Here is a 17,073-nt window from a genome sequence, read left to right as displayed (position 1 = left end):
CTCAGGGCCATTACACCACCAGTTCCATAAAACATCTGGGGCTTGGCATTAGTGAAGTCCTTATAGGTGCATTCTCGAGGTGGTCCATGACTCTCGCCATGGTTGGATAGGTGTGTGCCAGATCCCGAGCCATTAGTACTCGAGTTATTGATCTGTGACATGGCAGCTGCCACCGCTGCGGTGACTACTGCTTGAAACATAACAACATCAAATTGAGGTGGTGGAGGTGGTGGTGGTACAGGTGCTTCCTCACCGTTGTTTCGCCTTGGATTCCTACGTGGAGGCATCCTTCAACTATAGGTTGAAAAGACAAGGATAAGAATTTCATAGAATAGAAAATGTATGTGTCTCATGAACTAAATCGCTATAGTTCAACAACAGATGATAGTATGAGTCTTAAAGTAGAAGAATGAAAGTTATTTGCAAGACTGAAGGTATGAAACAAGTATTTGGCTTCCCAAAGACCATTCAAGGTTTGAACGAAATACTTAACATAGTAGTAATAGTGTCACTTATATTAATATAAAAGTTGTTACAACGATCATGAAAATTTGACCCCTATAAGGGTCTCCGGTTACAAAGTTCGAGAAATTTAAAGACTTTTAGCCGAGGTCCTAAACTATAACAAAATTTGAGTCCTTGACAAGCACTACTTGCGTCGTAGGTTGCGCTTGGAGCTTGACTCCGCATCTGATTGCTTCGACTCCATTAAACGCCTATCAAAAGCGGCTTGTTGTTCCCTCAGTTCAGCGAGGGCTGCAATCATTTGCGCTTGAAATGCTTCGGTTTGGAGTTGAGCATTGTCTTGTATCTTGTCTAGCCTACGGATGTCAGAAGTGTGAACCTGCACTTCCACGTTGACATCCCGGAGTCGACTAGCTTGAACTCCAGACTGATAGGACTGATTGGCTAACTTACCCACCATTACCGGGAGTGCTCGATCAGCTGAACCTCCGCCTCGGACATCGTAGAAGTCCTGGCACATGCCGTAGGGAGGGCGTAGGTTTTGCTGTTGGCTCCAATGGTGCAGGTGACTTCCCTAGACGAGAGTCGGTCCTTGAAAGTTCCTTATGAAGACGGGAGGTTGAATGGGTGGTGGATCGATAACTTCCGGCTCTGAGTCGGTACCGGAGTCATCACCCACTTCTATGGGTTCCTCGTCCTCTTCGGGATCATCTTCGATCCATCCTCCGTTGCCTTGGTTGGGAAAGTAGGGGTCGCCAGGGTGGTGAAATCCAGCCATTTGACTGTACAGGCAATAGGGTTATAAGAATGGAATAAAGTTGAAACGTTCAAAACATGTAAGTTAAACTAGTTTAGATAGAAAATACTCCTATAGTATTTAACTTCTTGTGTTTGATTCTAGTAATGGTTTGGTGAGGTTTGACTTGTTGCTTACTACGATCATTCCTCGATATACGTTGGTCCAATCTCGGGCAAATATAGTTGATCACGCTATATTTGTCCAAAATCTGATTACATATATCGAGTCTCAATCGTAGTGTCAACTTGTCTATATACTTGTATAGTTGTATAACATGAAAATAATTTGTGGTATGCATGTAATTGTACTTAAATGAACTATCAATTTAAGTTGAACACAAAGCTGCTTGAGCGTAAAAAGAAAATTTGTTTTGTCAGAGAGTATTAGTCCCTTAAGCATTTATAGTTTGTATATCTTATGTGGTTCGATATACTTAGTTCACTATAAACATTGCTCTGATACCAATCTGTCACACCCCCAAACCTGAACGGCGGAAACGTTCGGGGGCGGATGACTTCATGTGGTAACGTAACAAATGAATACATAGTAAAGAAAGCAATACAACCATCATATATATAATTGAAAGTTTACATTTGTCAAAAGTTACATGTTCAAAACCAATTACAATATGATGTCAAAATACGAGATTAAACTGGCGCCGTAGCATCCCTTCATCAAAAGCAAAATGAATACCTGGAATTTACTGATTTCCTGGGACATACAAGAAATTTTGAAAGAGTAGATCAGCATTTAAGCTGGTGAGTTTCATAAGTATTTAAATGACAATGTTTGAATGAAATGAAATGTTTTGTCCTTGTTTGTTTGTGTTTAGAAAATCCTATATTTTCTACTAGTATAAAAGTAGCCTTCACTCAAGACCAATGTTTGTTTCTAAAATGTATGTAAGTGTAAAATAACCAATGAGTTTGAAAACCTTGTAAATCAATGCATTTTTAATACCCCTTGTGAGTTTTATAACCATACTATCGACTCGAAATGCCTATACACAACGTTCTTCAGGCGTTGGAATGTTATGACGTTTGTCACCCCAAACGGTGGACTGCAGCTAACAGTCAGGGCGCGGGTTGTCAAGCCCGTATAGATCTATACACAAACACCACGCTCCCCCTCCAAGGGATTCGGGTATATAATACAGGACTTGAAATGTGTACTCGAACGTACATGAAGTTAGTGTCTCACAAAACCGTGGTATAAAAACAGATCTACTTGTTAAAATGTTACGTTTGTTCTTGTATACGAAAGTAAACTTCTTGAAATTCAGGTTTCTAGTACATAAGAGTTAGAAATTTGTTCGTAAAACTATACCTATTATAGTTTTCTAAAAGTGTGTCTTGTTTGTTTAGAAATACCTAGAAAAGGAATCACTTGTTTATGAAAGCATAGATTTTTGGTGTAGAGTCTAAGATAGACAAGAATAATCTAAGAAAAGTTTAGTTTATACATACATTACAACAAATTTATATTTCAAAAGATAGAATGCTATTTTAACATATGTTATATATATGAAAGTTCCTTAAAGGTTTATAAATCGCATGTGATTTGGATATATAACAGCATATAAAAGAGTTTCTTTATGTAACACACGATAATACTCGTGTGTTTTACTTGTAATCCCCCCCTTGAAAGCATATAAAAGAATTTATAAAATATTTAAAAGGTAAATTAAGGGGTATGAACTCACTTGAAAGTTTGAAGATAGCGAGATGGAAAACCGGGCAGAGTTTCGTCTCGGGAAACGGATTTTCCTCGGGATTCTCGGGAATCTCGGGAGGAAAATCGACCCTCGGGACTTGAGCAAAAAGACCAGAGCTTCGGGTTTGAACGGGCACGGAAAACGAGGCAAGATTGGGAGAGAGAGGAGAGAAATGAGCCCTTTTCTCGGAAGCCCTCGCATCCTATTTATAGGAAGGCTGAACTGCCTCGGTACACGGGGCGTACGCTCGTACGCAGCGCGTACGCGTACGTTATGCATGACCGAAGCCTCGACTGCCTCGGCTTCGGATGGGACGGGTTGCTGGGGAGGCGGGTCGGATGGGACGGCGGGTCGGACGCTTCGGACGGGTCGGACGCCTCGGATAGGGCGACGTGGACGATCAGAGGCCAAGTCTCTCGGGTACGCAGGGCGTACAGGGGTACGCAGCGCGTACCTCGGATGAGGACGCTAACCCCTCTTTGGATAAGGTCCGATTTTTGAATTAAATAAATATATAATTTATTTAATAAACTTCAAAAATTCATATCTTTTTCATACGAACTCCGTTTTCGATGGTCTTTATATCCACGCGTAGGTGAGACTACGCTCTACAACTTTTGTTTAGACTCCGTCGGCAAATTCCGAAATTATTTGTTTTATTATATATTTTAAACTCATCGTGTTTAAGGAATTTCTTTGAAAATTCATAACTTCTTTATCTGATGTCGGTTTTTGCCAGACTTTTTACCGCTGGAATACCATTATCGAGACCTTCGATTCTCGTTTAGGTCATTCCGGCCAAAAGTCGCTCGATCTCCGATTCGAGTTTTTAGATGTCTGTTGCTAAGCCGAACTTGGAAAAATCATAACTTCGCTATATGAAGTCGGATTTGGGCGTTCTTTTCACGTACGATCATGGTTCAAAGACATTTAAACATAGAAGGAAATTAAATAGAACTATTTGTACATTTTATTATGAAAGTAAATTTTATTACTCAAAAGTGGTTACAATACTTGACCCTTTTTGGTCATTACAAAGAGTTGAAATATCGGGTTGTCACACCCATCTACCAGGTTCCACCTAAAATAGCACAATCACACAGGCCTCACCCACGGGTCCTACTTACCTAGAGCAACACTGGCCCGACTCTGCCTCGGATCCATCGGTCTCAATCCAAGACATAGAGATACTCCTCGATGATCCTGACCGGCATGCCCAAGGCACGAACTGGTTCCCCTTCCACGCTTGTGACCATCTCCAAAAATATTCTTCCTCGAACTGGTGAATGCTATGATCCTATTGGAGTTTTACAACACACCGACTAAGCGTGCTTACCGCCCATGGCCTTACCGCACCTTAATCATCACAACTCCATGCATCCTGAGCCGTAACCTGCATCCAACTACATCCTGACAGATGTTCGGGACATTATTAGAATTCCGAAACCCACAACCTGGACTCAACCATAAGACTACTATGCATAACAAAGGAGACACCATCCAACAGTTGGAAGTTTCCTGAACTCCCACCTACACAACCTCAATCTGGAAAGCCACATGGGTCATCTCTCCCCGTAGCCAGGATGTGAAACTTGCACTAGTTCCCTACCATTCCTAACTCCCAGAGGTCTGGATCGATCCTCCCCCACTTGGATTCGACGAAGCTCTCTCTCACCTTTTAATTCTGAAGGATCTCCGAACCATCTACCTCAAATAGAATGAACTGCCTATAACCTGTGCGAATATAGAACTCCCCTACGATTACCAATGACCAAACAACTCATGAAACTAACACTCTTATCTTCCTACTACCGCTCCTTTGTTAGCAATGGTAGTGTTTGAAACCAACAGTTCTCCCATAGGCAACTACGAATCCTACCAGAACAATTACTAAAACCACTGAACCTTGACAATTACCGGACAACTAACCTATTAAATCTTGACCAACGCCTTCCACACAATACCCTTGAACCGATTCTGACTAAAACCAGAATAGCAACCGAACACATTGGAACCCGCTACACGAGATACAACCCCTCAATAACCCACTAATGACAACAGCATGTAAAAGGCATAAAACAATTCTCGAAGATATAACCCAACATTATCATAGAATTAAACCAACGGTAACGCTTACCCAAACCAATATAACGTTCCATGCAACATAAATACTGATAACAACCGAAAAAAAGCAAAAGACAGCATACCCGCAATATTACCTACTGGAGCATTGGCCTCCCCTGCCTGACACTGAAATGATTGGCTCTTCTCTGCTAGGAGCTCTATTTCATGGCAAATTTTTGGACATTACAAACTCAGACCACTAAAACATGATCAATTTTTTTTCGTAATACATATAACTCCAATTTAATAATAAGTACCCATGTACTAGTGTGCACATAAATCCTCGTATTATCGTATGCGGTAACAAAATTTTGAAATTCGAAGTGCCCATTTTTGTATTTGCCAATGGCCTCAAATTGGCTTGGGCACGTGTACCCCATACCCTACAAGTATCACAGTTGAGCCTTCACGTAGAATTTTGGTTTTTGATATCAAATTAATAATGGATCCCATCGAGCAAAAAATATGGCTACCGGTGGTGCAATCAGAACATACATTTTCCAATGAATAAACGGGTTGATATGGTCACATGCGTCAAGGTGAGAAAAAAAATGGGTTTTATTTGTTTTTTATTAGCCACACTAGAAGAATATGGTGTCTACACAACATCATTTAAACGGGGTTACCATGTATTTGTAAGAACCTTCAAAACAACGGCATTGAACTTCTTAAAATATGATATATTTTTACGCAAAAAAAAAATAAAATAAAATAAAAAAAATAAAAAGTGGATGGGATGATTCCAAAATTAAATGGATTTTTGCAGATATGGATTATTAGTTTGTGATAACGACAAGTTTGCTTAAGGAGAGTGAGTTTGTATGTCATACAATTTGTACATCATAACAAATGCGTGATATCTTTGAAGAGTGATATGTTATAAGATTTGTTTTTTACCCTATATAATAAAAAGCGGACGCACTAACAAAATACATTGACAATTAATTCGAAAATTAAATGGAATTTCAGAAACCAATAGTTACGGCAATTTTGTTATTAAGCCTAGTCATTAGAGTCTTTGCTGATTGCAGTTGTGAAGACGAAGAAATCCACGGCAACAAAAGCGAAACCCTTAAGTACAAATTAATCGCACTTGCTTCCATATTGATTGCGGGCGGAATCGGCGTATCTCTACCTTTCGCTGGCAAAATCTTCCCGGCTTTACGCCATGAAAAAGATGGTTTCTTCCTAATAAAATCATTTGCTGCTGGTGTGATGCTGGCTACCGGTTTTATCCATATACTTCCAGACGCGTTCGAGAGCCTGACGTCTCCATGTTTGAAAGAACAGGTTTGGGCGGATTTTCCTTTATCTGGGTTTGTGGCTATGATTGCAACCATTGTGACGTTGATGTTTGAGAGCTGGTCAGCGGCATGCCAGCCTAAGAATCAGACGGTAGTTGAAGGGGTTGACGATGAAGAAAATAACGTTGGGGTTGTGACTGTTCACATGCATGCAACCCATCACCATTCTCACGCCAATGATAATTCCCAAGTTTATCGATATCGGATTATTTCCCAGGTAAATTACTTCATCTTTCAAATCTTTTTGTTTCTTTTGAACGACAAAGTTGATTGAAATATAAATAGGCTGCAAACAGATAAATTATTAAAGACACTAATTAAGATGAACCAATTGATAATTCTAATTTCAATTAGAATCTTGTAGGAAGACAAGCACACATATCATTTAAGCATAGATGGTAAGATTCATTAAATAAATAAGTTGATCCGATTATATTGATCTGTTATACAGACGATATCCTTTCGTTATGTCTATAATTAAAACTTAAGGTGAGTTAGAGGAAGTAATATATTGGTGAAAATATTATTTATCTTTTGGATCGCAGGTGCTGGAATTAGGAATTGTCGCTCATTCATTAATTGTAGGATTATCGTTAGGTGCTTCCAAAAGTCCGGAAACCATAAAACCACTTATTGTTGCCTTGTCCTTCCACCAATTTTTCGAAGGATTAGGCCTCGGTGGATGCATCTTTCAGGTATGGATATTATCAACAAATTAGATTTATTTTAGTGTATATAATTGGGTTGAATATCAACTATGGCTACGAATAAATCCTAAATAACACGGTTCACATACTTCAGGCAAAAATCAAGTCAATGGCGACTATATCAATGGGAGCGTTTTTCACCCTTACGACTCCAGGTGGAATTGTAATCGGAATATTGATGAGCAACAGCTATAAAGAAAACAATACAAATTCTCTTATTGTGGAAGGCGTGCTAAATGCTGCATCGGCTGGAATGTTGATATATATGGCACTTGTCAACCTACTTTCTCCCGATTTCAATAATCCCAGGATGCAAAACAAGAAGATGCTTCTACTTGGTTCAAATGTTTTTCTTCTTCTTGGTGCCGGCTTGATGTCTCTCATAGCCAAATGGGCTTGAGAATATATTGTTTTCACTGAATGGATTTGTCAAATTACAATTTCCTGACAATTAAGAGCATTAATTTTACATTTGTTAAAATGATTCCAGATTAATCATAATCCTCACCATCATCATGCGATTCTTTGTTTCCTTCTATAGCTCTTTTTCATGAAATTATTTGTACCCGCCAATAGTCACCAACAAGTGAATTAAATTATAGGGGTCAAACCAGACTTTTTATTTATTAGTTTACTTTCCAGGGTACGAAATTGCCCTATCTGCATTTCAAAAGCATGAGCAAACAAACAATTTCACAAATAAAAATAATGGTACCATCTTTTAATGCGACCTCATGGAATTCAGATGCCACAGACACTTAACCTTAATTTCAAGTTTTAGTTCACACGTGCTGCGTCTCAACAAGAAAACAAGTCATTGGCAGCGATAAAAATGACCGCTAAAACATAGCATCGTCGCGGATAAAAGTAATAGAGGCGACACGTAGCTGCTAAAAAGTCGTCAGTACTATCTCATCACTATTGTTTAAATTTGTCGCATTTTAAAGATAATTGTCGCTGCTATAAAATAGTTGTGCCGGTATGGTGTGCGTCGTTGGTAATCTTGCCGGTAAAATTATATATATATATATATATATATATATATATATATATATATATATATATATATATATATATATATATATAGGTAAAGGTTCAAATGAGAACCATAAAAAGTTAAGAACCATAAGAAACACTATTTTTACGTTGTAACTTAAATCATCAGATATATTTGCTCAATTTTATCTCACTAGACAACTTTTCTCACTTCTCTCTCATCTCTCTCTTTCTCTCTCTTACATCCTACCGCTGCCGACCACCAGCACCATCGTTGGCACCGTCGTCGTCGCCAGAATACAACGATCTTCAGATTTGTAGCCGCCACCTTCAGATCTGAAGCATTCACCTTCAGATCTGGTGCATTCGCCTTCAAATCTAGAACCCCTGACTTTAGATCTGTCATCACCACCGAGCGCCACCTCCTTCCACTGCCATCTATCTCACCAGTACCGACTATCGCCTTCAATCGGCCGCTTTGCTTTGCTGGAACACCTAGAAAACACTAAACTCGATTTTGAAGTTTGAATATGCTTCTTCTCCAAATCTCTAACATTTCTGATTTGATGAAGCACAAGAAAAACTCTTTGAACTGTTTCACCGGAATAACAGATGTGATGGAGTATGAAGCTCTTTGTTGGATTTGTACCAGATCTGTTATGTGTCACCCCCTTCCCATCTATAACTCATTTTCGTCTCTGTCTCTCTTATTTCTGGTCAAAACACCACCAAATCGACACTTGGTCTGATGTGTTTGTCCATTTTCAGGTTAGCTCTACTGTGTATGGTGTTTACAAAAGGAAGTTCTGAAAAAAAGATGTAGACAAGGTGTGTGATGAAATGCCTTAATGAAATTTGGTAAGTTATTAAGCTGCGAATTTAGTTGTGAATGTATATTTTTTTGTATATTAAACTATGAAGTTTGTGTATTTAGCTGTGATATTTGTGTTTAAAATTGTGAATAAAATGCATTAAGCTGTGATTTTGTTGTTTAAACTGTAAATTGACTATATTAAGCTGTGAGTTTTGTATATTTAACTAGGAATTTATTGTATTAAACTGTGAATTGATTGTATTAAATTTTTAAGTTCATAATATGCTTTTGAATACATACTTTTTTTGTATTAAACAGTGATTTTTCTATATTTAACTATGAATTAAAAAATTTAAGTTGATAATATGCTTTTCTACTGGAATTTGTTGTGGATCTCAATGCTATCGTTTTTTTTTTTTGTTAATGTGTGAATTTGATGTTTTAATCTCTCATTTGTCGTATAATTTTGGTAATCTTAGTTTTAACTGCTATTAAGTTGTGAATGTATAATTATTTTTGAATTAAACTTTAAATTTATTATACTAGTTTGTGAATTTTCTATATTAAATTGTGTATTAATTGTAATAAGTGTTTTAAGTTGATAATATGGATGTGAATACTACTTTTTGAGTATTAAAATGTGAATTTAGTGTACTAAGTTGTCATTTTTGTGTTTTAAACTGTGAATTGATTGCATTAAGCTTTAAATTTTCTTTTTAATCTATGAATTGACTGTATTAAGCTGTCAATTTCCTATTTGAACTGTAAATTGACTAGATTAAGTTGTGAATTATGTGTATAAAACTATGAAGTTACTTGTATTAAGCTATGAATTTTGTGTATAAACTTTGAATTGGCTATATAAAGAGTGTTAAGTTGAAAATATGGTTGTGGATGCATACGTTTTGTATATTTAACTTTTAATTTTGTGTATTAAACTATGATTTTTATGTTTTAAACTGTGAATTGACTGCATTAAACTGTGTATTTTCTTCTTAGACTATGAACTGACTATATTATGTTGTGAATTGTGTGTATTAAACTATAACTTGATTGTATTAAGCTGTGAATGAATTCACATTAAGTTATCATTATTTTATAATTTTTTTGTTTGCTTTTGAAATAACGTAAATTTTATTCACGGCTTAATATATTAAATTCACAATTTTAAAATATAAATGGTTTATGTATAAATTTTTTTGTTAATTTTTTTCTGAATATATTTATTTTTTTTGATATATAAGTATGTAAGAATACATTAGTTTTAATAATAATTTTTCATTTAATTCAAAATGAGTGAAATAAATGTTTTATTAGACTGTGAATGTAGTAGATATATTATTAATGCATTATTTTGTTTACAGATCTGATTTAGAAGAAAATAATGGTTGCGATGCTGGTACAGGTGGTTGGTTGCAGCGTGTAGTGGTGGTAGTAGGGTTTGAATTTTTTATTTCTTTAAGTTTGTGAATTATTATAAAATGGTTTGTATTAAGTTGTGAATTAAAGTATCAATGTATTGTATAAACTTGTAATTTATATAAGTTTTGTGTTCAAATACGATGAAAATATTATACTACAAAAATTACAATTTTGCCATTTTTGTATCAAAAAGAGAAAAAAAAGGATTTTCACATGTTCAATAAGAATATCATGTAAATATTTACTAACTAATGGGGATTCTTAAGGTTCTTAATCTTTTATGGTTCTCATTTGAACCACTCCATATATATATATATATATAGTAGCTGTGCACCCGCGCCAAGCGGTGGTGCAAATAATTTTTTCAGAAATTAGTTTCTTGAGACGACTAGTTCTTTTGGGAAATAGTTTACCACATCTAATTAACTATGAATAAGAGTTGTGTTAACAAATCCAAAATCATTAAGTACATCCGATGGGTTTTATACAAAAGAACATCCGATGTGCTCATGCAAAACCCTAAAGCTTGGATCTAGGTTTCTCTATTGTACATGCAATTCATCCAAGACTTGTAACCTAAGATCTAGCATGCATAATTCGAAATTAACATAACAAGAACAGATCTAGATGATTACCTCTTCAATTTGGCTTGTAACCTTATTCTCTCTTCTTCTAGTCTCGGCCGAAACCTCTCCCCTCGCCCTCCATAAAAATTCATTCAAACTTCATGTTGAATCCTCTCATACTCCACATAAGAACATAAGAAAATACTTCTTTCGTCCCCGTCAAAAATTGTGCTTTGTGTGGGTGTTTCAAGAGTTTTTCATCAAGGTTTCAACCTCTTGGTAAGTTATCATCTTATACAAGTTGTTACCTTCCATTTTAATGCTAAGAGCTTCTTCTTACAATAGCTTCATTCGTGTTCTAACTTCCTAGAATCATCTAGCTTCGAGAACTTCTTCCAAAGAAGCACTTTAGGCCAAAAACATCTCAAATCTCCTTCCAAAAACCCATCCAAACCCGAAAGTGAGTTCATACCCCCTTGTTTTCGGTTTTACTATGTTTTGGGGGAGAATACAAGTTGCTTTTGTGATAGATCTATGTATTTGTGAATGTTTATGTGTGTTTCTAGGTTATATGTTGTGATTATGTGATGAAACTTCATAAATCTCGAATTCTCTACCAAAACATGGTCATATTTGTAAACTAAAACACTTTAGGGAACTTATCTTGAAGATGAAAGTGTTAAACATGTAAAGGATGTTGAAAAATTAAACAAAATCTTGTTAAGGGACCATTTGTGACAAATAAACAAAAAGAGGAAGCTTTTATGATACTTACGGTTTTAATGTGATGGGTTTTATACAAAAGAACATCTTATGTGCTCATGCAAAACCCTAAAAGCTTGGATCTAGGTTTCTCTATTGTACATGCAATTCATCCAATACTTGAAACCCTAGATCTAGCATGCATAATTCGAAACTAACATAACAAGAACAGATCTAGATGATTACCTCTTAAAATTGGCTTGAAACCTTTTGATTCTTCTTGGTTCTTGAGCTTAGACTCACAAGTGTAACTCCTATAATGGCTTACAAACACCACACAAGTAAGAAGGCAATTATGATGGAGAAGGAATGATGCTAAATTCATCCCTAGGGTTTTCTTGGAATCAAGTGGCCGATTTCTGCATGTAGGGATCTCTATTTATACTATAGGCTACTAGGGTTTCAGGTAAAACCCTAATGGACAACTTAATCACCTATCAGCCCAAGCAACTGAATGAGGCCTTGGACAAAAATATGATGGATCTCCATCATAATTTTGTTCCCCCTTAGTCCATTAGGTTTCCCAGCCCAAAACTCAATTATCACACTTTTGACAGTTTATACCCCTTTATTCAATTAATCTCTTTTAGTCATCAAATTAATTCCTAATTAATTTATGACCAATATTAATTAAATAATATGATTTCTCATTTAATATAATATTCTTATAATATATTAATAAATCATTATATCCTCTGTCTCCCAAAATTACCTTGTCAAGTTGTTTTGGTGAAGGTAACCCAAAAGGACCATGCACAACCGGGTCAAGTACATACCAAATATAGTTACGACGTTAGATACTGATCCAATAGTCTCTTACTTGGATAAGTCTAGTAACTATATCTCACATATGACTTCAGGATCTGATTAGCAATCGTAGCTCTCAGAAACCGCTGTCAACTTTGATCTTATCAGAAGCATGTCCTCTAGATAAGGGATCATATATATTCCTCCATTCTAAATATCGTATAGACTGAAACACATATTTAAATCATTTTCTTTGTCTATGAGCTGTTTTCCGACTTTTGATTTATGACGACTGACAATAGACTACAGCTGAACACATCAATTTAGTCCCGGCTTGGTCAAGCGCTTAGGGTGTCATCACTAAATCATCGAGGGGCCCACATATATCGCTTTTATCCCACTTTGGCTAAAAGGAATGGATAAACTTCGACTCAAATGCTCGCTTGCACCTACTGAGCGAATCACACACAACATTAAGTTTTATAACACCAAGTTACTAGTGTGTTTACCTACTATCAATGTGCAACCGATTAGCAAGAAGCAACTTAAACGTCTTGGTTTCAAGAATATAAGATATTATCCTCTCATAATTACTCGTGAGAAAATCCATGAAGTGTTTCAATTGAGCATGGGTTTAATCCAATACTCTAATCTTATTACATGAGCACTCATGAAGTCTGCAACAAACTTGTGCTATGTCTAAACACTTTAGACAATCTACAAACAGATTCATGAAAGTCTTCCTTCATACCTACTCCCGACGTATGAATGACTGTGAATGTTTGAATAACCTAGTTATTCTGGAAGTCAAAACATGCAAAGTGAAACACAATAATAAAACTCAATCCTATATGGTCCCAAAACTATTGAGCGTAAATAAAAACACTTTTATTTAAACACAATATTGACTACTCATTATTCATTGTTTAATGTTTTGGATAATCAACTTAGTACTTGAATTATAACCGTTTTTTAAAATTTTCCAAATGCCTAGGGCATTAAGAGGGAAAAAGGGAGCACTTATGAATAGTAAAGGAAGGACCATGTCTCACATAAAGACATGACACTTTATTAGTCTTCTACCATAATATTTTATGTGCCATGTTCTCAAATCCGAAATCATTAAGAACATCCGATGGGTTTTATACAAAAGAACATCCGATGTGCTCATGCAAAACCCTAAAGCTTCGATCTAGGTTTCTCTATTGTACATGCAATTCATCCAAGACTTGTAACCTAAGATCTAGCATGCATAATTCGAAATTAACATAACAAGAACAGATCTAGATGATTACCTCTTCAATTTGGCTTGTAACCTTACTCTCTCTTCTTCTAGTCTCGGCCGAAACCTCTCCCCTCGCCCTCCACAAAAATTCATTCAAACTTCATGTTGAATCCTCTCATACTCCACATAAGAACACAAGAAAATACTTCTTTCGTCCCCGTCAAAAATTGTGCTTTGTGTGGGTGTTTCAAGAGTTTTTCATCAAGGTTTCAACCTCTTGGTAAGTTATCATCTTATACAAGTTGTTACCTTTCATTTTAAGGCTAAGAGTTTCTTCTTACAATAGCTTCATTCGTGTTGTAACTTCCTAGAATTATCTAGCTTCGAGAACTTCTTCCAAAGAAGCACTTTAGGCCGAAAACATCTCAAATCTCCTTCCAGAAACCCCTCCAAACCCGAAAGTGAGTTCATACCCCCTTGTTTTCGGTTTTACTATGTTTTGGGGGAGAATACAAGTTGCTTTTGTGATAGATCTATGTATTTGTGAATGTTTATGTGTGTTTCTAGGTTATATGTTGTGATTATGTGATGAAACTTCATAAATCTCGAATTCTCTACCAAAACATGGTCATATTTGTAAACTAAAACACTTTAGGGAACTTATCTTGAAGATGAAAGTGTTAAACATGTAAAGGATGTTGAAAAATTAAAAAAAATCTTGTTAACGGACCATTTGTGACAAATAAACAAAAAGAGGAAGCTTTTATGATACTTACGTTTTAATGTGATGGGTTTTATATAAAAGAACATCTTATGTGCTCATGCAAAACCCTAGAAGCTTGGATCTAGGTTTGTCTATTGTACATGCAATTCATCCAATACTTGAAACCCTAGATCTAGCATGCATAATTCGAAACTAACATAACAAGAACATATCTAGATGATTACCTCTTAAAATTGGCTTGAAACCTTTTGATTCTTCTTGGTTCTTGAGCTTAGACTCACAAGTGTAACTCCTATAATGGCTTACAAACACCACACAAGTAAGAAGGCAATTATGATGGAGAAGGAATGATGCTAAATTCATCCCTAGGGTTTTCTTGGAATCAAGTGGCCGATTTCTGCATGTAGGGATCTCTATTTATACTATAGGCTACTAGGGTTTCAGGTAAAACCCTAATGGACAACTTAATCACCTATCAGCCCAAGCAACTGAATGAGGCCTTGGACAAAAATATGATGGATCTCCATCATAATTTTGTTCCCCCTTAGTCCATTAGGTTTCCCAGCCCAAAACTCAATTATCACACTTTTGACAGTTTATACCCCTTTATTCAATTAATCTCTTTTAGTCATCAAATTAATTCCTAATTAATTTATGACCAATATTAATTAAATAATATGATTTCTCCTTTAATATAATATTCTTATAATATATTAATAAATCATTATATCCTCTCTCTCCTTAAATTACCTTGTCAAGTTGTTTTGGTGAGGGTAACCCAAAAGGACCATGCACAACCGGGTCAAGTACATACCAAATATAGTTACGACCTTAGATACTGATCCAATAGTCTCTTACTTGGATAAGTCTAGTAACTATATCTCACATATGACTTCAGGATCTGATTAGCAATCGTAGCTCTCAGAAACCGCTGTCAACTCTGATCTTATCAGAAGCATGTCCTCTAGATAAGGGATCATATATATTCCTCCATTCTAAATATCGTATAGACTGAAACACATATTTAAATCATTTTCTTTGTCTATGAGCTGTTTTCCGACTTTTGATTTATGACGACTGACAATAGACTACAGCTGAACACATCAATTTAGTCCCGGCTTGGTCAAGCGCTTAGGGTGTCATCACTAAATCATCGAGGGGCCCACATATATCGCTTTTATCCCACTTTGGCTAAAAGGAATGGATAAACTTCGACTCAAATGCTCGCTTGCACCTACTGAGCGAATCACACACAACATTAAGTTTTATAACACCAAGTTACTAGTGTGTTTACCTACTATCAATGTGCAACCGATTAGCAAGAAGCAACTTAAACGTCTTGGTTTCAAGAATATAAGATATTATCCTCTCATAATTACTCGTGAGAAAATCCATGAAGTGTTTCAATTGAGCATGGGTTTAATCCAATACTCTAATCTTATTACATGAGCACTCATGAAGTCTGCAACAAACTTGTGCTATGTCTAAACACTTTAGACAATCTACAAACAGATTCATGAAAGTCTTCCTTCATACCTACTCCCGACGTATGAATGACTGTGAATGTTTGAATAACCTAGTTATTCTGGAAGTCAAAACATGCAAAGTGAAACACAATAATAAAACTCAATCCTATATGGTCCCAAAACTATTGAGCGTAAATAAAAACACTTTTATTTAAACACAATATTGACTACTCATTATTCATTGTTTAATGTTTTGGATAATCAACTTAGTACTTGAATTATAACCGTTTTTTAAAATTTTCCAAATGCCTAGGGCATTAAGAGGGAAAAAGGGAGCACTTATGAATAGTAAAGGAAGGACCATGTCTCACATAAAGACATGACACTTTATTAGTCTTCTACCATAATATTTTATGTGCCATGTTCTCAAATCCAAAATCATTAAGAACATCCGATGGGTTTTATACAAAAGAACATCCGATGTGCTCATGCAAAACCCTAAAGCTTGGATCTAGGTTTCTCTATTGTACATGCAATTCATCCAAGACTTGTAACCTAAGATCTAGCATGCATAATTCGAAATTAACATAAGAAGAACAGATCTAGATGATTACCTGTTCAATTTGGCTTGTAACCTTACTCTCTCTTCTTCTAGTCTCGGCCGAAACCTCTCCCCTCGCCCTCCACAAAAATTTATTCAAACTTCATGTTGAATCCTCTCATACTCCACATAAGAACACAAGAAAATACTTCTTTCGTCCCCGTCAAAAATTGTGCTTTGTGTGGGTGTTTCAAGAGTTTTTCATCAAGGTTTCAACCTCTTGGTAAGTTATCATCTTATACAAGTTGTTACCTTCCATTTTAATGCTAAGAGTTTCTTCTTACAATAGCTTCATTCGTGTTGTAACTTCCTAGAATCATCTAGCTTCGAGAACTTCTTCCAAAGAAGCACTTTAGGCCGAAAACATCTCAAATCTCCTTCCAGAAACCCCTCCAAACCCGAAAGTGAGTTCATACCCCCTTGTTTTCGGTTTTACTATGTTTTGGGGGAGAATACAAGTTGCTTTTGTGATAGATCTATGTATTTGTGAATGTTTATGTGTGTTTCTAGGTTATATGTTGTGATTATGTGATGAAACTTCATAAATCTCGAATTCTCTACCAAAACATGGTCATATTTGTAAACTAAAACACTTTAGGGAACTTATCTTGAAGATGAAAGTGTTAAACATGTAAAG

The 17,073-nt window shown here is 36.0% G+C and overlaps 1 protein-coding gene across 1 annotated transcript; it reads left to right on the top strand.

The window, feature by feature from the left end:
* Nucleotides 1-6,027: 6,027 nt before the first annotated feature.
* Nucleotides 6,028-7,615, top strand: LOC145028927 (zinc transporter 1-like). The gene is made up of 3 exons (XM_078977614.1): nt 6,028-6,623; nt 6,952-7,101; nt 7,208-7,615. The coding sequence occupies exons 1-3, from the start codon at nt 6,060-6,062 to the stop codon at nt 7,511-7,513; spliced, it is 1,020 nt and encodes a 339-aa protein (XP_078833740.1). The 5' UTR covers nt 6,028-6,059; the 3' UTR covers nt 7,514-7,615.
* The last annotated feature ends 9,458 nt before the right edge of the window (nt 7,616-17,073 follow it).

Source organism: Lactuca saligna, chromosome 2 (assembly GCF_052625555.1).
Source record: "Lactuca saligna cultivar CGN05327 chromosome 2, ASM5262555v1, whole genome shotgun sequence".
Lineage (NCBI taxonomy): Eukaryota > Viridiplantae > Streptophyta > Magnoliopsida > Asterales > Asteraceae > Lactuca > Lactuca saligna.
The sequence above is the reverse complement of the archived record's forward strand: the minus strand, read 5'-3'. Positions and strand labels throughout refer to the sequence as shown.

Bases quoted from the DNA above. Each gene is read 5' to 3' on its own strand.
- LOC145028927 (XM_078977614.1), top strand. From the start codon at position 6,060: ATGGAATTTCAGAAACCAATAGTTACGGCAATTTTGTTATTAAGCCTA. The intron at 6,624-6,951 runs GTAAATTACTTC...TTTGGATCGCAG, and splicing joins GATATCGGATTATTTCCCAG to GTGCTGGAATTAGGAATTGT. The intron at 7,102-7,207 runs GTATGGATATTA...CACATACTTCAG, and splicing joins TCGGTGGATGCATCTTTCAG to GCAAAAATCAAGTCAATGGC.